At 37.3% G+C, this 20,818-nt stretch overlaps 1 protein-coding gene across 6 annotated transcripts; it reads left to right on the forward strand.

Annotated features, from left to right (window-relative positions):
* The first annotated feature begins 3 nt into the window (after positions 1-3).
* ERMARD (ER membrane associated RNA degradation) lies at positions 4-19,481 on the forward strand. 6 transcript variants are annotated; one of them, XM_068153656.1, is made up of 18 exons: positions 4-86; positions 1,249-1,414; positions 5,306-5,445; positions 5,985-6,086; positions 6,406-6,495; positions 7,255-7,352; positions 7,979-8,115; positions 9,421-9,535; positions 10,130-10,232; positions 10,628-10,657; positions 11,174-11,242; positions 12,116-12,286; positions 13,159-13,242; positions 13,522-13,601; positions 14,057-14,185; positions 15,594-15,803; positions 17,164-17,277; positions 17,599-19,481. In XM_068153656.1, the coding sequence occupies exons 2-18, from the start codon at positions 1,249-1,251 to the stop codon at positions 17,756-17,758; spliced, it is 1,998 nt and encodes a 665-aa protein (XP_068009757.1). In that variant the 5' UTR covers positions 4-86; the 3' UTR covers positions 17,759-19,481. The 6 variants fall into 6 exon arrangements, with proteins under 6 accessions (XP_068009757.1, XP_068009765.1, XP_068009800.1 ...); XM_068153664.1 differs by lacking the exon at positions 4-86 and adding an exon at positions 159-330; XM_068153675.1 differs by lacking the exon at positions 4-86 and adding an exon at positions 4,510-4,608 and having other exon boundaries at positions 1,368-1,414.
* The last annotated feature ends 1,337 nt before the right edge of the window (positions 19,482-20,818 follow it).

Genomic DNA, 20,818 nt, shown 5'->3' on the forward strand with positions numbered 1-20,818 from the left:
AAAGCTCTTCCCGCGCGAGCCAGGCGTGACGCCGCGCGCCAGCGTAGCGTCATTACGTCAGGCGGGCGGAGCCAGCAGTAACAGAGGTAACAGCGGCCGGCCGCCATGGCAGGGTGGGGTGGTACTCAGTGCCGCGAGTTGGGGGCTTTGGGTTGGGGACTGCTGCTGCCCTTACCGCCCCGTAGCTGTGTGGCCTCCTCTGGCCTCTGTCGCCCGCAGGACAAAGCTAATGCCGCGGCTCGAGGGCTGGGTGGGGGTATCCCGGCTTTTGCCGCCCTGCCGCCGGTGAGAACCTGCGGTCTTCCTGAGGAAGTCACCTACCAGCACCGTGTCAGCCCTTTTTTAAACAATAAAGGGGGGCAGTGGTAGTTCAAGTTTTACTTTAGCCTTCAGTCTCATAGCGAAACGTGGGGGCCTCAAAATAATGTGAAGGACTGAATTACGTGTTTTACAAACATTTTAGGTGTTAGGGGTTTTAATAGCTAATAGGAATCTTAAAGGAACAGTTCTACTTGCTCAGTGCTGTTACCCATATCAATATTTTGTCTCCCCTTGAACCATGAATTCAAAAATTATGTACTATGAGGGCAAATTCCACCATATAAGAGGAAAAAATCGTTTTTAATTCAACTGTAATGGAATAGTTTTATATTTGTTATGATATTTTATTTTTCAAACCATTTCTTGTCTCTTCTGTTTTTATTAAATCAGCGTTTTTCTCCTTGCTAGCATGAGTGGTAATTTAAATGTATGTTTTTTAATCAGTCTGTCTTTCTGTTTAGTCTAATGTGCAAATAACATTTATGCTTAGATTGCTTTACTATTGCTACGAGTTCAGTCAGAATTCGTGTTGCTTCCTCTCCTGTGATTTTGATGGTCATAAGGACTGGAGTTCTTGGTTTTACTTCAAGTGGCATTTGTTTCCCTGCAATTTCAGAGATTGGGTAGAACAGTTATATTTAAACTGAGATCTTTTGCTTTGATCTGTCTTTGCATTTGTTCAGTAGACATAACCATTCAGAAGTCTACCATCAAATAGAGCAGTTTTTCTGAGTTTTCTACATGGTAGTTTGGGCCAGAGTTCTTTTTGTTGTATTCGTCGATGAAAGGAGCACTGCTAACCTTAATAACTTGTTTACAAATGCTGTATTGCTACCTGTATATCTGTGCTCACGTGTATGCTTTTATAATAACTTTCGTTGTTCTCATTTACTTTATTAATTCAAGGACTCTTCATGTGTGTTCTAGATGGCATCTGACTCAGTCACTAGTTGTCTTTCTCCACCTGTGCATTATATGATTTGCAAACTTGGATTTGAGAAGAAAGATGCCTATGATATTAATAACATATTATCTGAAAAGGGTGAAGTATGCTGGCAAGCTGTAACAGAGCATGTGTGTTACCTTGAATCAGGTTGGTGTTTATCTACTGCAGCAGTGATGCGTTTAAGATGGATGCAAAATCTCAGTGGAGTTTGCAGCAATCCTATCTTAGTTATAGCATTTATTACAGTACAGCATTGGCTTTGTAAATTATAATATGTGCTGTCTGTATCTACAGGGGGCTTTAATTTTTTCATCCACATTCAGTGTTTGGTTATTGTTGGCTCATAAGATTCATTTAGTCTCTGCTACCTAAGTAGCTGCTTCTGTACTTCCTCATTCATCTTGCTTCCCAACTTCATGTGCGTGTACATAGGGGTTTCAGTTCTGCTTCTACCTCATAACTGTTTTCTCTGTGTTCTTTATATCCCTTTTGCAGTAAATTAAAACACATTGGTGCCATCAGTATTCCTGCTATTACTTGGTTTTGTTTCCCCTACTTTAGCTTAGTACAGGAGTGCTGTTTAGTTTCCTTTATGTATATAGAGCAGTTTATAATTGTTATTTAACCAAAACAAGACATTTATGCCCCTATGAACTTGTTGAATTTTAGTTTGCCAGACTGCATCAAGCAACGCTGTTATTCATTTTCAGAGGTGGTAAAAGTCATATGTTTCTGTATTGAGCAATATCTTTCATTAAAACATAAGACTTTTTTTTTTTTTCAAAGGATCACAGGGTGTTTGGGGTTGGAAGGGACCAACCCCCCTGCCAGAACAGGACCATAGAATCTAGCACAGGTTGGACAGGAACACATCCAGATGGGTCTTGAAAGTCTCCAGAGGAGACTCCACAAGCTCCCTGGGCAGCCTGTTCCAGTGCTCTGTGACCCTCACAAGTGAAGGAATGAGGTGGGGTGGAACCTCCTGTGCTGTGGTTTATATCCATTGCCCCTTGTCCTATCACAGGGTGCAACTGAGAGCCTGTCCCCTCCCTCCTGACACACAGCCCTCAGATATTTATAAACATTTATCAAATCCCCCTTCAGCCTTCACCAGACTAAACAGACCTGGGTCTCTCAGCCTCTCCTCACAGGGCACATGCTCCAGTCCCTTAATCATCCTGGTAGCCCTCTGTTTGATTTCTCCAGCAGATCCCTGTCCTTCCTTAACTGAGGAGCCCAAAACTGGATGCAATATTGCAGGTGAGGTCTCACCAGGGCAGAGTAGAAGGTGGGGAGAACCTCCCTTGATCTGCTGGACACACTCCTCTTACTGCACCCCAAGATCCTGTTGGCCTTCTTGGCCACAAGGGCACATTGCTGACTCATAGATAATTTGTTATCCACTACGACTCCCAGGTCCTTCTCCACAGGGTTGCTCTCTAGGAGAAAGTGTCCCACCACAAAGGACCAGTGACACCACTCTAAGGTTACCACAGCTATCTGCATTCTTTAGAGAATCTAAGTGGTACAGTTTGACATATCACGCTGAGCCTGCACCAAGTTCCACTTTGATTATGTGGAGTTTGTGTGCTATAGTAGATTTTTTCCCATTTCAACAAAACCAGAATGAGGGAGCTAGGGTTGTACAGCCCGGAGAAGAGAAGACGGGGCAGACCTAATAGTGGCCTTCTAGTACCTGAAGGGGGACTACAAGAATCACAGAATGGTCTGGGACGGAAGGGACCTCCACAGGTCATCTAGTCCAACCACCCCACAGTCAGCAGGGACACCCCCAACTAGACTGGGTTGCCCAGAGCCTCATCAAGTCTCACCTTGAGTATCTTCAGGGAAGGGACCTTAACCACCTCCCTGGGCAACCTGTTCTAGTATTTCACCACCCTTATAGTAAAGAACTTGATCCTAACATCCAATCTAAATTGGTTCTCCAGTTTCCTGTCACTGCAGGCCTTTGTAAACAGACTCTCCCCATCCTTCTTCTAGGCCCCCTCCAGATACTGGAAGGTCACTATTAGGTCTACCAGGAGCCTCCTCCAGGCTGAACAACTGCATCTCCCTAAGCCTATTGTTGTAGCAGAGGTGTTCCAACCCCCTGATAATTCTTGTGGCCCTCCTCTGGACCTGCTCCATCAGGTCCATGTCCTTCCTGTATTGAGGGCTCCAGACCTGGACACAGTACTCCAGGTGAGGTCTCACCAGAGCCAAGTGGCATAATCACCTCTCTGGATCTGCTGGCAATGCAGCTTTTGATGCAGCCCAGGATGCAATTTGCCTTCTGGGCTGCAAGTACACGCTGTCTAGCTTCTCATCCATCAACACCCCCAAGTCCTTTTCCTCAGGGCTGCTTTCTAGCACCTCATTTTCTAGTCTGTGTTAATAGTGAGGATTGTTCTGGCCCAGGTGCAGAACCCTGCACTTGGTGAACCTCATGAGGTTTACCTGGGCCCACTTCTCCAGCTTGTCCAGGTCCCTCTGGATGACATTCCATACCTCTGGTGTGTCGACAACACCACTCAGCTTGGTGTCATCTGCAAACTTGCTGATGGTGCACTTGATCTCACTGTCTGTATCATTGATAAAAAAGTTAAATAACACAGGTCCCAGTATGGACCCCTGAGGGACACCAATTGTCATTGCTCTCCATCTGGACTTCAAGCCATTGATCACTGCCCTCTATATGTGACCATCCAGTCAATTCCTTATCCACTGAACAGTCCACCCATCAAACCCCTATCCCTCCAATTTGGCAAGCCAGGATATTGTGGAGGACTGTGTCAAAGGCCTTACAGAAGAGCAGATAGATCACATCCATAGGTCATCCCTTATCTACTGATACAGTCACTCTATCATAGAAAGCCACTTGTTAGGCAGGACCTGCCCTTAGCAAAGCCACGCTGGCTGTCTTGAATCATCTCCCTGTTCTCCATGTGCCTCAGCATGGCATCTAGGATGATATGTTCCATGGTCTTCCCAGCCACAGAAGTGAGGCTGACAGGTTGGTAGTTCCCAGGGTTCTCCTTTCTACCCTTTTGAAAAATGGGTGTGATGTTTCCTTTCTTCCAGTTTCCAGGGACTTAATATGACTGCCATGACTATCATGGAGAGTGGATTGGCAACTGCCTTAGCTAGTTCCTTCGGGACTCTGGGATGCATTTCATCAGGTCCCATGGGCTTGTATATCTTCAGGTTCCTCAGCTGATCACACACCCTGTCTTTGCTTACAGTGGGAGGGACTTTGTCACCTTAGTCCCCAACTTGTGGACCACTAACAGGAGAGCTAGGAGGAGAGGGATTGCCAGCAAAGACTGAAGCAAAAAAAGTTGGTGAGAATCTAAGCCTTCTCATCCATTGATACAAGTTCTTCACTATTGCTCATCATGGGGCTACGTTTTCTTTAACCTTCCTTTTCTGGTTAATGTACCTGTAGAAGCCTTTCTTGTTTTTCTCTACATCCCTTGCCAAGTTCAGTTCCATGCTGGAGGGGGACTGGTTACAGGGCCTGTAGTGATAGGACGAGGGACAATGATTTGAAATTAGACTAAATATTAGGACCAAGTTCTTCACCATGAAGGTGGTGGAACACTGGACCAAGTTGGCCAGGGAGATAGTTGAGGCCCCATCCTGGGGATACTCAAAGTTAGGCTTGACAAGGATCTGAGCAACCTGATCTGTGGAGGATGTCCCAGTTCACTGCCAGGGTGGGGTTGGTCTAGATGGCCTTTGGAGGTCTTTTCCAACCCAAACCATTCTATGGTTCTATAATTATCCTCTTTACTTTCTTTTTTTTTGTTTTGTTTGTATGCCTCATCCATATTAAAACAATCTTAGCTCATTTCACACTGCACTTTATCTTATCTGCATGGTCTTTGGGGCAGTAAATTACAATGTATTAGTTATGCTAAAGTAGTCTGGATAAAATTCTTTGTACAGAAACTGTAGCAGGTTTTATTCCTTATGAATTTTAAAATACTGGATCTTGGGGAAGTTTGGTACTAATCACCCTCTGTTTTTCCATGTAAGATCAAAGTGTGGATTACATCAAAAGCGTACGATCATTAGGACCTGTATGTGAATCTGTTGATTTGCACTTCAAATCTCTGACCAAGGAGCAATTTGCAGTTCAGTATGCATTATGGTTCCACTGGACAAATTGCACTGAGGTATGAAAATGTCTGCTGACAATTTGTCTTTTGACATGCGAGCCTTTTGTAGAAGTTTAATGTGAGAATACACAAGAAATATTAATGAGCCAGAATGCCTAGACTTTGTGACTAATTGTTGTTCTCTGATACATAGTTGCCTCTAATTTTCCTGTCTTTGTAATTAAATTTTATGTAAGTTACCAGAAGTTTTATGTAAGTTACATGAGGTTCTTTGGGCTTGTTCTAACATTAAATGGAAGGATTATTTAATTTATTTTTTTCCTAATAATCTGTGCCTAATACCAGAATTTACTGTGTAAATTTATTGTTAATAGTTTTTATATATGTAAGGTAGTAGATGTATTGCATTTTAAAATAAAAGAGGTGCTCTAGGGCAGTTCCTTTTCAGACATTTACATTTTTATCACCTTGTCATAGTTTTCTTTCTACACTTCCATATGTCATGAAGGAATATTCAGGTTTCTCTGTGGGCTGGATTTGATTATTTCCTTTCTGTATATTTAACACAACTTTCTTCCTCTCTCCCACCATAACAGTTATTTCTTGAAATATTTGATGTTCTGCAATATGCACAAATGACAGAAGTTGCTCTTGGTTTAATGAAACTAACATCATGCTTGGAGCGAGCCTTGGGTGATGTAAGTGCCTTAATTGCTTGACTTTTTGTTTTTTTCTCCCCTGAAAGAACAGAGCAGTACATGTAGAGACACTGGAAAACCTAACTATGGGAACATTAAGTAGGATATCCACTTTTCCCTTCCTGATATTTTATGTAAATTTTAATTTGTCATGAAATTACAGAATTTGAAGCCTTTTTAAGGATTTGGTGGTTTTTGTTTCATTCATGACTTTACTGTGATGAAAGTGGTTACTGGGTGAAATAGTCAAGTTGTATGTTTGAAATAAAAAGAAGTATACTGAATTGCTTATATTACCTGTTTTGCTTTTTTAAAACAGGTATATTTACTGATTGGTACAGATTGCCCTTTTCTTCTGAGAGACTTACTTGCTTCGGAGCAGCTTGCAGTTGTCTTTGGAAAAGCTGTAGTAAGTGCATAGTTTTGAAATAAGCAGTAAACACTGATCTCATTTTCTTCTTGCCAGTGGCAGGTTTCCAAGCATGGGCTTTGCTTGTACTATTGAAGAGTTTGCAAATTCTGTAATATATTGGAAAAACTTGAATTTTATACATGTTATAGTCTGGGGGTTATAAATCAAAAGGAGTGAATATTATAAATGGAAATATTTGTAAGGGTCATAAGTTTTTCCTTGCTTTTCTGCATGAAAAACCTACACATACAAAATGTTGTGTATTGTTAGGAGTCAAGTAGTATTATGAGAATTATTTCTTGAATTTCGATGGCATGTGGAATAGTTCAATTCTTACAGTTAAAAACTAGAAAAGTTTCCCCTTTTTCCTTTATCATGATCTGAGAATACAGCTTTGAAAGAAAATTCTGTATTTCTTCTTATTTTGTATTAAATTGTGGTATATTTATACTGCAGGAACTGAGAGCTAAATTTGATTTCATTTGTTCAACTGTCATGACTGTTTAGAATGTCTAACAACTAGCTTCTTTCTGTATTGTATTCTATAGCATGTGCAAGTAAATGGAAAGATTTAATTTCAGAGAATACTGGGAATTGCAAATAATAAGTTGCTGTTACTTTGACAAGCTGTGGCAAATTAACTTGACAGTAGATATTGTAGTTCCTCAATTACTTCTGAAATTTTCTGTCAAGAAAAGATGCAAGGTAATAAATAATAGTTTTCTTTATGCACTAATCACTTTATTCATTAATTAGATGAATGTGCTGAGAGTATTCGTTGGATCTCCATATGGTCTGAATCTTCGTAATGTTTTGTGGCATGGGTTTGCATCCCCACAAGAAATTCCTGCAAAGTAAGTTACCAAAATGAATCTCTCTTTTTTTGTTTGTTTGTTTGTTTTGTTTTTAGCAGTCAGACATGGGAGCACTTGAAAACCTCTTAGCAAAACTTACTGTTCTAATTAAAAAAAAAAAAAAAAAAAAGAAGAAGAAAAAAAAAACAAGAAAGAAAAAGGAAAAATGTCCAAAGGCCACTGGCATCAGCCTGTTTCCTCTTGCTGCTGCTTTTGGAAAGGGACGTCCATGGAACAATTCAGCAAATATAAAGCTGGTCAGTTTTAAGACCAATTGGGTTTTTACTAGCAGGAAAAGCAAAAAAAGCTACAGGTCTTTTATTGAAAACCAATTCCTTGTCTGTCACAGCAGTTAGAACAGTAGGCAGAGGACTGGAGTAGGAGTAAGAGAAACAGATAATGTGGAATACAGTAATGCTTTTTTTCTCAAGTCTGCATTTATTTTTATGCTTATAAATGCAACTGGTTATTGTGTGTCCCTACTCAAAACAATTTGGCAGCGTAGATTTTAGATGTTTTTTGAAAGAGCAAGAAACCCCTTCGTTCCCCACTCACAAATGTTGTTTATTTCTGAAAGATTTACTTGTATAAGCTTCTCTAATAATACATTCTGGTGTTCTCTCTAGATACTGTGCTATGCTGCTCTTTTTAACTGCAGGATTAGGACAGTTGTTACAGACATATCTTCTGCAAACTAGATGTACTTTGGTACATCGACCCTATGTGATCTTCGTGAGTTTAGATGAGCTTGACGCTTTTCCAGGCAAGTATCTAACCATTAGCAACTTTTTGTTACGCTGTATTTGTACTTGTTTCACTGTCCAAAAGCACTGTTGAAAATCATCCATTTTCCACAGTTTTAAGACTGGATTTTAATTAAGATGCTGGCATAAACTGTAATTAGATTAATCACTCATACTTGTAGGGCAATTTTTCTTTTTTAATATGCAGACAGTTTCACTGACTCATGAATGAAAAAAATAGGACATTCTAAAATAATTGACACATTGAAACATATGACATTACTTTTAAGACTTCAGCTGAATGTTCCAATTTTTGGATGATGAAAGTCCATTTCCTGTAAGAGTCAACTAGACTGCCTTTACAAAATTTAATTCTTTCCAGAATCAGTGTGTACCAGCCACAAGGGTCCCTGCAGGAGTACCCTGCATCTTACAGGCAAGGCAGTGTTAAAACAGAATAAAGAATGGTAATGTATCTTCAGTGTCTTCAGTACATTGATTTTCTTAGGGAAGAACCTGGAGTGTCACATTAAATAGTCTTGTCTTCCCTGCTACAGACCTCACTTAGTTTATTCCTACTATTTTTAAAGTATCTGCAGCATATGGGCATTCTTGGTGTCAGCAGTGGTCATAGTCAGTTTGTGCTATGTAATCAGTTTGATAGTTGAACATCTATTCATGGAACAGTGCTTTTGGGAACCAAATTAGGCTGAAAACATTCCAGTCATCAGGTAGTATAAATCTTACAGCTCTTGATTTGCTTCATAAAAACCACACCTGCTGCAACCATGCAGTTGCCATTTTAAGCTTTCTCTTGGATAAGATATTTATAACGTGAATTCAAAAGTGTGAGTTGCATTATATGAGGGCATTGAAATGTTACTTTATTATGCTATATATAAGCACAGAAAATTGATAAAGTAGGAACAATGCTCCTACATTCAGATGTTCACACTATACTGTTTTTTAATGAATAAAAATGATACTTTATTTTAAAGTATTGGAAGTAGGTGGTGATCAACTCAACAGAGCTGTGTTCAGTTAATGTGTAGTCTTTTGATCTCAGTTAAGAGCAGCCACAACTTTTTAACTATTTTACTCTACAATTTTGTTATCACTAAAAGTGTAATATACAAAAATGGTTTCTGATCTTAAATATTACTACCATTGTACTTGCATAGTTAAAATAAATTGGATAATTTTTAAGTCTCCCTTTAGAAATACAGAAATAATCTTATATTTTCAATTAAATATATAGAATGAAGAATGAATTAGCAAAGCATACATTGTATGTTGTTTATCAATGTTGTTTTGCTAACTTGCAGATCTTAATCATGAAACACTTTCCATGGCTGAAGAGCTAGTAAAACTGTCCAGCTTTGTATTAAAAACAATGTTACCATTTTGGATGGCTGCTCTAACAGCTTTCAAGCAAAACAGGTAACAGTGGTTTTATTTTATTACTATTACTTTTTGAAAAATAGAATAGAAAAAGAATATCTTCTTAATTTATAAAACAATGGTAGCATTTGCAGATACTAAAGCTTTTTGCTGTATCTGTTGCTTAGCAACATATAGTTATGCATTGTTATATTGGCCTGTCAGAAGGTTTGTGAACATACTGTTTTATTTTGTGCTAACTACGGTTATCAGCTCTATTTTGGAACTTAAGGAGAACTATTGCAGATGTAACCAAAAAAGAGAGCTTTACAAAGCAAGTGAAAACAAATGTTCAGATATTAACATCTTGAGTTAAAAAAAAACCAACAACACACCAAAAAAACCCAACATTGGTTTGTCTCCCATGTTCCACATTTTGCAAACTATTCGTATCTTTGAGCTGGTTTGAATTCAGTGGTCAGTTTCTGTTGGGCACAGGTAGCCATTTATTGTTTGTTTACAAAGCCCATTACAAAGGAATTTTGTTCTGGGTTTTGGCCTGCAAGTGTAACTCTGAGGTGGCTCTAATTTCTACTTGGATAATGTTTATAAGGGGGGAAAAATCCCCTTTGGGTATCTCTGTTGTTTTTTCAGGTATGCTGACTGTGTGATTCTCTTACTTCCTCAGCTGGAAGCTGGACTTAGATTGCTCTTCACTACAATGAATAAATGTCCAAATCGATTGCTAACAGCTGAGGTAAATTTTCTGTCTAAAGTAATTTATGATACAGTGCTAATGATATTTACAAAATAACTATTTTAGAAGCATGGTGGTTTTCAATCAACCATGGAACATTAATCACAAATTTGCAGTAGAGTTTCATGAAGAGATGCCTTTTCCATAAAAGAAGTCTGAAAAAGTACTTGAAGGTTGGTGTTCAGAAACAGTAGTTTAGGGTGGAAAGTAAATCATGTTATATTTATTTAAAAAAACCCTTGGCACATGAAGTCCCTTTTTTCATTTGTAAGGGTGGGGTTTTTTTGCTGTTTGTGCACCTCTAGTATCTCATGCAAATGAATATGTTTGGTATACATGTCTAGTTAATTGGTTTAATTTGAAAATCAAATAACATTAATTGTCTTTTGTTATAGCCTTCTGCTCTCTATACCACTTTTGATGAGGTAATTGTGATTTATTTTATTTATTTTTAAACATATACAAATGTTGGAATTTAAGACATGCATGTTTCCCATTACTAGAGACCAGAAAGTGCTTTCTTGTGTTGGCTAAGATATACTTTCTAATTTTTGTCCTTGTAGAAGACAGTGGAGAGTAAACATTTTAAATTTGGAATCCCCCAGAAAACATAAAAATTAACAGAAATGTTAGTAAACAGCCTTTAACTTCTTCTAAATGTTTTTATCCTGAAATTCTTCATCTCACAGAAAGAAATGTTCTGTCATTTTCCTAGATTCAGTTATTCAAAGTAAATACAAATAAACATTGCAAGCAGAAATCCTCAATTTTGTAACTCTCTTGAATTATCTCAGATTGTCAGTAATAATTTTGCACCTTGATTCTTAAGTGACTAAAGTAATTAGTTCATGTTAGGGAAACTAATTACTTTAGTTGCTCTTTTTTTCTTTAATTGTTTGACTTTCAATTAGTTTTTTCCATTGGAATTACTTTTTTTCTAGATGCTAGCAAAGCATTTGCATAATGAAGAAGTCAATCAGCTTCCTGCAGTTCTTGAGGAACCTGCCATGGCAAGTGTTTTGAAAGTTTTGTTTGTTTTTTCACTCCCTCAATTTCTCTCTCCTTTCCTTACAAAGTCCTCTCCTGCTTTCCTTCCTTTTTCTTGTTGTTTTCAGAGAATGTTAGGGCCTGAGAGGACTTTGAAAGATCTAGTCCAACCCCCCTGCCAGCGCAGGATCACCTGTTATTTATAGACATGCCTAATAATCTTTTATTTCACATAGTTTATCTCCATCAGTTTAGAACCAGAAGCTTGTTACTCTTTTCATTGGGGTGGATACAAAGTATATTGGGCTAGGATATAACACTGTCTTTCCTTGTCAGATATAGAAGTCTTAGAGATGTTTTTGACTTCCAAAGGTCGGCTGAATAGAGCAGAAGAAAAACTAGTGCTTCATAGAGGGAAAGTTAAAACTTACTCCTTTCTAATTCCTTCTGGGGCACACTTTATACTGTCTGGGCAAATGGCACAAAAACATAGCTGCCCAGAGTTCATCCTGCATCTTGCCATCCATAGTGATAGTGAACATGAAAAATGGAAGTGCTGAATTTAGATGCCTTTGAAGACTGCTGGAGGCAGCGGGGCTGCAGAGGGCTTGGGAGGCAAAGCTGAAGGAAATCTGGGTTTACCTCACAAAATAGCATGTATATTATTTTTGAGTTTCCCCAGAAGCTACAAAGATGGGCAAGTTGCTGTTTGGTTTGTTAGGTTATTTTTTCCTACAAGCATAGTTTGCATTGTTTTTTCTGACCATCTAAATGCCACTTTCCTATATACATGATCACACACTATCTTCCAGAGGTATTCTATACACTGAATGTATTCTACTCTATGGGAATACATGTAGAAGAGAATCCTATACATTTAGTGTATGTTTCCACAGGAATTTCTTTGGGATTTCTTAAACCACCAGGAGGGTCCACGTATAAGAGATCGTTTGAGCCACGGAGAGATCAATCTAGAAACATTTCCCAGAGAAGTAGCTAATCAGATAGTTGCATTTGCAATTACTCTTCTCTGCAGATTCTCAGATGAGGACATGTTTGCTTTTAAGGTAGGGATCAATATGATGCTCTCAGAAGAGGTTTGGGGTTTTGCTGTTTTTTTTTTTTTTTCTCTTTTTGTGTTTTGTTGCTGTTGTTTTGGGGTTTGTTTATTATGTCAAGTCTAACTTTAGAGAGCTGTATAACTAAGTCTTGACAGCAGTTTTTTTGTGGAAATGAAGTATTCCTCCAAGTAAAAAATTGTGAAAGTACTTTTTTTCTAGTTTTGCAGTGAAATAACTACAGAAAGTTTTTTAAGATTCCCCTTTCTTATTGTACCTTAATATGTTTCTTTACCCACTCCTTATTCACATGGTTGATCCATAAATTATAGTGGTTCCACCCTATTTTGTCAAATTTTATCAATGCCTCACTTGTTTATCTGCTGTGTTATCTGAAAGGTATGTAAAGCAGCTGTAGCTCAGCCACTGAAATGAGTACTATTTCAGATCTTTTTTCTCTGCAACAATGTAAGTAATGATGGCTCATTAATGGACCTGTGATTTGTATCCACACTCTAAACTACACTGTAAATTCTCGAACACTTTTAACCTGTTATATTTGCTTCCCACTATATTTGGCGTTCCTTCTTTTAATATCATAAAGCAACCTGAGGTAAATCTTCCATTTATTAGTTGCAGCTGCTGCATTAAGTGAATACCTGGTTGCTTCTCTGTCAGCTGCTATTAGGTTCCACAGTTAAAATATGTCAAAGAAACACCCACTATGCTGATAACTACTTTCAGCCCTCAGATATTTGGAAGTCTTTATTGACTTCAGTACTGTAGATGGCTTGCATAAAATTAAGTATAAGTCTAGATCTGCATATCATTAGGGCAGTTTAAAGAAATTGTTGTGTATTGTCTATGATTTTGTAAATCAGGAACACATGGTCATTAAAACACTGATGAAGTGTGCAAGTTCCTACCGTTCTCGATTTCATCCAATTTCCCGGCTCAAGAAACAGGTAAGTCAGTTAATTTTGTATATTGGGGGGCAAAAAAAGGAACAAAGAATAGTAAATTAGTTTATTCAGATGTTGCTTTAGCATGAAAGTGTACATTAAGACTTTTTGCCCTAACATTAACCTTAGCAATTTATGTTGGCTTATACAGTTATGACAGCCGAACAAGTAACTTACTACTTGTTGGAACATTTTCTGCAATAGCCACTAAAAAAATAAATATGTTGTTCTGTCTGGCAAAGGCTACACTTTACATAACGTTTTTGATGGTGTATTTTTGAGGTGTTGGAATGTATGAAGAGCATTTACTTATGGTCTGACTTGCCAACAGTGCCTGAGGAAGATGTTCAAGCATTGAAAGGGTATGTATATACTATTAAAAAAGATGGTTCTCCAAACAGTTATGAAGTATAGCTATGGGATTTGAGATGAAGTGTCTCATCAAATGCTTTACTAGGAAGATGATAGACATCAGAGGGGTTGTGAGAAGACCTCTTTGCATTTTTTTAGTATATTCTGTGCTGTATGCATTAGTATAGATACTATAGAAACATAAACAGTGGGCTAAGTCAAAAGGAATGAGAAGATACCTGAAACTCAGAGGTGTTTCGAAGACTGCTGAGACTTAAGAAAAGATTGGGTTTAGTCAGAGAAATAAAATCATGCTTATAAGGCAGAGGGAAAAGAATTATAACATCACATTGAGAGTGGACACTGAATACACTGCTGTCCAAAATCTCTGCATCTTGATCTATGCCATTTGATATGTAAGTGCTACATTGTTTTATTATCTCAAATTTACTTTTTTGTTTCTAAGGTTTCAAGGAAATGATGAAGCTGGTACCTTAATTTTGATGTTATCTGAAATTGTGTCTCAGCTGCAACGATACATGCCTCAAAACTGCTGCAGTTCAGATGATCCAGTCAATAGCATCCTAACTGAGAGGTGAGTTTGATATCTTCCTAGTTCCTGCTGTCAGCCTTTACATGCAGCTCAACACAAGAGCTCTCAAACTTAACTTACTCTTTTTTTTTAGAACAATACTTGATATGTTGCATGCACTTTTCTAACACTGCTACTGATTTAATCTAAAAGTCTTAAGAATTCAGCTGAACATTACCTTCAAAACAGTGACACATTGTAGATTTGGCACATTATTACAGTAGAGATTTTACTTGGAAATTAACATTAAAAAAACCAAACATTTTTCTTTCAAAATGGGGAAGCAAAACGTTTTAAGTATTTATGTACTGACTACATTAAGTTGGTTTTTATCTGTTTTGTATGGTAAAACTATCAGAAATTCATTTTAATTTGCTTGGTATTACAGCCATGCTTTGCATTTAGTAATTTGCTGCTACATAATTATATTCTTTTATGCTTTAGAATTAAGATTCTGAAACAGAAGGTATCTCATTATACTTGTTGTCAGATGTGAAGATATGTTAGTCCCAATTATTTCAGAATTGGAATAATGATTAAAACAATTTGACTTTTAATTGGCCCTCTTACAGCAGTCTTAAGAGTCCCATGACTGAATTAATATGTTGAAACAAAACTTTCCTGATCAAACCTGTTAAGCATGGGCAGGACAGTGTAAAGAGGATTTTATCAGTTATTTTACTTATGTATGATGTATGCCTTCTGTTTCCTGAAACCATTTTTAGAGTTTTCTATCTTTATCACTTTCAGTCATTAATGTTTTGCTGTCTCAGAGATAATTTGTGCATAAGGGAGATTGAGACATTTCTGTAAGAACAGAGTGTTTAAAGTGATGTGTGACGCATTATCTTAGAGTATGACTGCAGAAAGGTATTTGGAGTTCTTCAACAAACTATAATCTGGAGTGACATTGATTAAAACAATGGCCTTACCACATGGGTTTTACAAAATGTTAAGTCTGTTTCTTATTCTGTCCAGAAGAAAGACCACACAGTAATGGGAGGACTAATTAATATCATTCGTTTTAGTGAATGTTATTGTGATGGACATTAATTCATTGTGAATTGAACTATGGCGGGAGGTTGCAACCACAGCCCTGCTGTGATTTGATGCATTGCTGTGTATCAGTTCAGCCAGGCTGTTTTATTTATTGTGGTTGTATTTCTTTGATGCAAAATGGGAAACATACTAATCACCAGCAGTTTCTCATTCATTCTCAGTAAAGTGACAGAGAACGCAATTGCTACCCCTACTACGTAGATCCTTGCTTTTTTTCTGTTGCGAGGTAAATTTGATTTTTCCAGGTTTTTTGCATTAAAACATTATGAGTCAGACCATGCCAAATATGAAATGTATCTCATGTTAAATTTGTCTAACAAAAGATTGGAATTAACTCCTTCCTGTTTTGAAGGCTATTGATTGAACTTGGTGATACACATATTTGCACGCTTTATTCTCCAAGACCTGTTCTGGAAATACTACTGGTACTCCGTAAAATAAGCACACAGTGCCATCGAGTGTCTGAACAAGTTATTGCCAGCACCAAGTTGAGATACAAACAGTGGATGAGCAAGACTTTACGTTCTCGACAGAGGCATAACTATCTACGAATGCTGAACAGGTTGGCCAGTGCTTTCTCCTTAATTCATAATTAGCTTAATGAGGGAGTGTCTGCATACTGTTGTTGCTAGCTTTCTGTGATTGGTCCTAAGTTTAAAGCCAACAATATTCATGTGTTCTTGTTAACCATTTAAGAGTTCAGTGTCAACTCATTTCTATTATGTAGTAGTATTGAAATAACAAGAAAATCTCAAATTGGTGAATAATTTAATGGGTTTTTTTTAGCACTGCTAGATTACTTCACCATATATCATAAGCTTTCAAATGCCTGATTGTATTTTGAAGTTGCTAGATTTTCCTATTCAAGCATATGAATACCATTCAACTTTTCATAGAACCATAGGATTTTTTTGGTTGGAAAAGACTTTTAAGATCATCAAATACAACCATCATCTTAACTCTACAAAGTGTGGCACTAAACCACATCTCTTAGCACCACATCTATGTGGCTTTGAAACACCTCCAGGAATGGGGATACTACCTTGGGGAGCCTATTCTAGTGTTTGAGAACCCTTTCAGTGAAGAATTTTCTTCCAACATCCTATCAGAACCTACCCTGGTGCAACTTGCGGCTTTTTCCTCTTCTCCTACCACTTATTATTAGGGAGAAGAGACTGACACCCATCTTGCTGCAACCTCCTTTAGGTAGTTGTAGACAGCAATGAGGTCTCCTCTCAGCCTCCTTTTCTTCAGACTAAACAACCCCAGTTCTCTCAGTGACTCTTCACAGGACATGTTCCCAGACCAGCTTCATTGCCCTTCTCTGGACCCACTCCAGCAGCTCCATGTCTTTCTTGCAATGAGGGCCCAGTATTCAAGGTGTGGTTGCACCAGTGCTGACTACAGGGGGACAATCAGTTTTTGTCTGAATGCAATAGGTTAAAATGATTTCAAGACTCTGCTGATTTTTATCATTATACCTGAGTTAGCATTTTCACAGCTAGAAGAGAGATTTAGTATCCCACTGATTTTGTTCCTCTTTAGAAATGTTTTCAGGGAAAACTGTAATGGGAAAGCTGTAAATATTGTCTTCTTGGCCAGGTCAGCAATTCAGCTGACTCCACTTTTCTATCTCTGGAATAATGAGTGGTGGTGAGATTTCCTTTGGAATCTTAACTAGATATGTTTCTATTTTTCCATCTTTTGCTGATGTTCTGTAATACACAGTCTCTGAAGTTTCAGCATTTATTCTGAAGAACGTTTCATAGTCCTTTTTCTTTTTGTTTTTTTTTTCCTCTCCACCACTATAGCTACCCAGCTATTTGGAGTGGATAGAGAAGAGTAAAATATTTTTATTATTATTAACATTTTCTATTTAATTTAGGTTTTGTTTATTTTAAAGTATTTTTGTTTGTTTCTAGCATTAAATTTTTGTCTCCAGTGTTGCGGCTCATCTTAGTGTTAATTACTCTGGAACTCACCAATGTCCATTTGGTTTGGAAGAAGAATCCTTTTGATTACCAGCAGTATCTAAAGTGAGTATGTAAGATTTACTTTATGAAAATGGATCTGTCATATACATCTCATTGGGGTAAAAAATAAAGAGCAGCATGACTTTGAATACACAGTTATCCTTCTTTCCATCATTATAGTCATTGTATCTCAGTGTTCACTCAAGAACTAAAATAACTTAGCTGAAAATATGTAGTCCAGTTATTCACATGAGGAGGTATATTAATTATCCTGAGGGAGATTTGCTAATTGGGAGATGTTACCAGCTTTAAATCAGGCACTGAGATATTTTATTTATTTATCTTTTAAAATCCTTTAATGAATTTTTCTTCTTTTTCTTGTAGGTTTTTGAAATCAGTCTTGCAGTATACTGAGAATTTGGTGTCATACACAAGCCCTGAGAAAAACAAGTGGGATGAAACCACGGCGCTTACAAACAAAGCTTTGATAAAAATAAGGAGAATCAGTGAAAGAAATCTAATGTTAATGCAGCTAGTTACATAAATTAACTTGGTTTAAAATTATTTGAACATTGTTATATCTTAGGAGTTTTGGTGTACTCAAATTTGACAAGTCTAATTCAAAGACAAACGTGCAAAATTTGGTCTTTTTATACAAAGATGGATGTTTACACTGGAGTTGAATTATCAGTGTGGTCGTTTTAGGTCATGCCTTTACATTTTTTTCACAGATCTTGAACAGAAAAGTAGTAAAATGTAAATAAATCACTGTTGGGTGTAAAAAGGAAAATAATGGTAATTCTAAACAATCCCATTGGAAAGATAACGGCCTTAAGCTGGTAATGTAAACAATTCCTCTTCTCGCTTCCTTGGGCTGGGAGATACTAACTTGCTTCTCCTTGACCTTGGCTGCACTGCTTTTGTGGTGACTGGTATTAACTTCTTTGCTTCTGTCTCTTGTCCCTTTTGTACAGGGGTGCAAGGGAGAGGCAGGGAGGGAGAAGCTAGTAGTTTCCCCTGGTCCTTGGCCAGGGAGTTTCTTGTGCTGTTTATTAATTGTGCATATGTGTAAATATTGTAAATACTGTATTTTTTCTACATATTCATTGAATGTCATTGTAGAATGTAGTTTTGCTTGTAAATAAAGCTTTCATTTGCTTCCCCCTGAGCTGGTCTGGCAAATTTCATGTTGGAGAGGAATTTTCAACCCACCACAATCAGGCTTCCAAAGGATGGACTGTTTGCCAAATTCAGTGAAAAAGATTTACTGTGAGCTAAACTGGAATGATGCAAGTTCTCCTTTAAATATGTTATGTGTTTAGTAACTTGATGATTTCTTTTTGTAGTTTTCTATTAAACTGGAAATATCTGAGAGTGTAAATAAAAGATATGGAAAATAATGTCAGACACTGTGAAACAGCATGTTAAGAAATTCTGAATATTTAATATAAAGGAGTACTTAGTGGCAGCTCTGATTGTTGTTATTAGTTCAAAACATAGCCAGATCTTTCACTGACATAGAGCTACTAACAATAACTATTTGCTTATATATGGGGATTTAAAGGAGACAAAATGTGGGTATTTTGTTTAGCTTCATTTACTGGCTCCAAATACATATCTAGTTAATGAGTTAATTTATTTTTTTTGGTTCAAAAAGTTCCCCTCTTGTTTCATGCAATATTAATTTGAATAATTCATTTTCCCAAAATCAGTTCTCCCACTTTCTCATCCCCAAACATTAGAATTTCAAAGTAACACAACAGTTGAAGAACAGATTCATAGAAAGTCACTGATGTCTCCATTTGCTGATAATGTCTGGAAAATGGCTAAATAATTAAAGGTTCAGGTTACATTTTAGTAAGATTATTTGCAGTGATTCTCAAGTGGAAATTACTAGTGGTGTTTTTTTCTCATTGTGGGTGTGGATATATACTAAGCTCATATGGCTTCCTTTATGCTACTCCTGCAATATGTTGTGTGTGTTTGAAATGTAACTATGACATTTTCTAAGGTTACTATGGGACTAAACAATATGAAGGAATACAAACTAGGCAAACAGGATTGAAACTAGGAATAGGAAATAATCAAATTTGGTTTAGGAGAGACAGTCTGAAATTCCAGCATTTTTTAGCACCTGAATTAGTTGGCAAATCTTAACTATTTTTTGGAATGCTTATTTTGTACCCATTGACTTTGCTTGGGTGTGTTAACTTCTGTTAAGTGTAGCTTGATAATCACGTTTATGATGGCCATTGCTCTGATGGTGATACATACTGGGGTGGGGGGAGGGTGTGATAAGTATGTAAGGCAAAACATAAAAGCTTTACATATTTTTTATTGGGGAGAGATCAGTAAATTAAACCACAGAGTTTTATAATTTTTTTAATAAATGTTTAATAAATAATAGAAGTATATAAGTAGCTCATGCTATGAATGTATGTTTATATACTGAAAAGCACCTAACAGGCCATAGTTGTATATTTTCAACAACATAAATTATCCTTTCATTCCTATATTTGAACTTTGCTAAAATTATTTTGCTTGCTCTCTATATACTTTAACTTTCAGTGGAGCACTTCGACATTTTCTCTTTTATCAATTAGTGCCATTGATGTAATTTGCTGCTTTTGAGTCTGCAATAAGAAGCATGATGGACTTCTGGCAATTTTGTCAAAGATTCTTTTCCAGTTTGTTTTCCTACCTCTGAAGTTCTCTGATGGGAACGCTGTTATCATCTATTGTTAAACAATTCTGCATCAGACTGGACAATCCAATTTATTCTGACTTAATGCTGTCATTTGCCAGTAGAGCTGCATATGGGGCTTATGGTTTCTTCCTGCTATTAAAAAACTTGCAGAATAGAGCTGCAGAATAAGTCTATGATCTACAATGTGCACTCAAGATCAAATGGCAAGAAATGTGGTGAAGATAGGGGGGTAGTTCTTTACCAGTTACTCAAAATTACTTCATCACTTCAGTTACCTTTTCCATCTGTTTGGAGTTACTTTGAGCTTTAAGGTGTTAGAAAAAATTTTGATACTGAACACTCATAATTCTTGAGAGCAAAAGAAAGTTTGAATAACCAAACACATCCAGTGGCACAACTAATGCTGACAAACACATCACATTGAAATGCAAGTGTTCTGAGTTTTGTTGTCCCAAAGAGAATTAATTCTGGAGCCAAGCTGTCCAAAACTGTATAGTTATACATTAGGCATTCAAGTAGTTGTTCAGTCTTTTTTTTTTTTTTTTTTCCCAAAATTATTTCATTCTTGAAATTTCAAATCATAGAATCAGTAAGGTTGGAAAAGACCTCAGAGATCATCAAGTCCAACCCATCACCCCACACATCATGACTAGCTAAACCATGGCTTCAAGTGCTACGTCCAATCCTTTTTTTGAACAACTCCAGGGATGATAGAGTAGAGTAGAATAGAATAGAATCATAGTATCATCATAGTATCAGTCAGGGTTGGAAGGGACCACAAGGACCATCTAGTTCCTACCTACAATTGTACCACAGAATGTTTTCTTGATGTTGTGGTATTTCTTCAAAGTATTACTTGCGTCTGTTTTAGTTGTGGCCCTTGCTCCCCAAGGTCTG

This window comes from Melanerpes formicivorus, unplaced genomic scaffold, assembly GCF_026170545.1.
Source record: "Melanerpes formicivorus ecotype bairdi unplaced genomic scaffold, bMelFor1.0.p_v2 SCAF_2, whole genome shotgun sequence".
Taxonomy (NCBI): Eukaryota; Metazoa; Chordata; class Aves; order Piciformes; family Picidae; genus Melanerpes; species Melanerpes formicivorus.

What these genes read in the sequence shown, in the direction of transcription:
- ERMARD (XM_068153656.1), top strand. Translation starts at nt 1,249, where the DNA reads ATGGCATCTGACTCAGTCACTAGTTGTCTTTCTCCACCTGTGCATTAT. An exon ending in TGTGTGTTACCTTGAATCAG is followed by an intron (nt 1,415 to 5,305) that starts GTTGGTGTTTAT and finishes TTTCCATGTAAG; the next exon opens with ATCAAAGTGTGGATTACATC. An exon ending in GATGTTCAAGCATTGAAAGG is followed by an intron (nt 13,602 to 14,056) that starts GTATGTATATAC and finishes TTTGTTTCTAAG; the next exon opens with GTTTCAAGGAAATGATGAAG.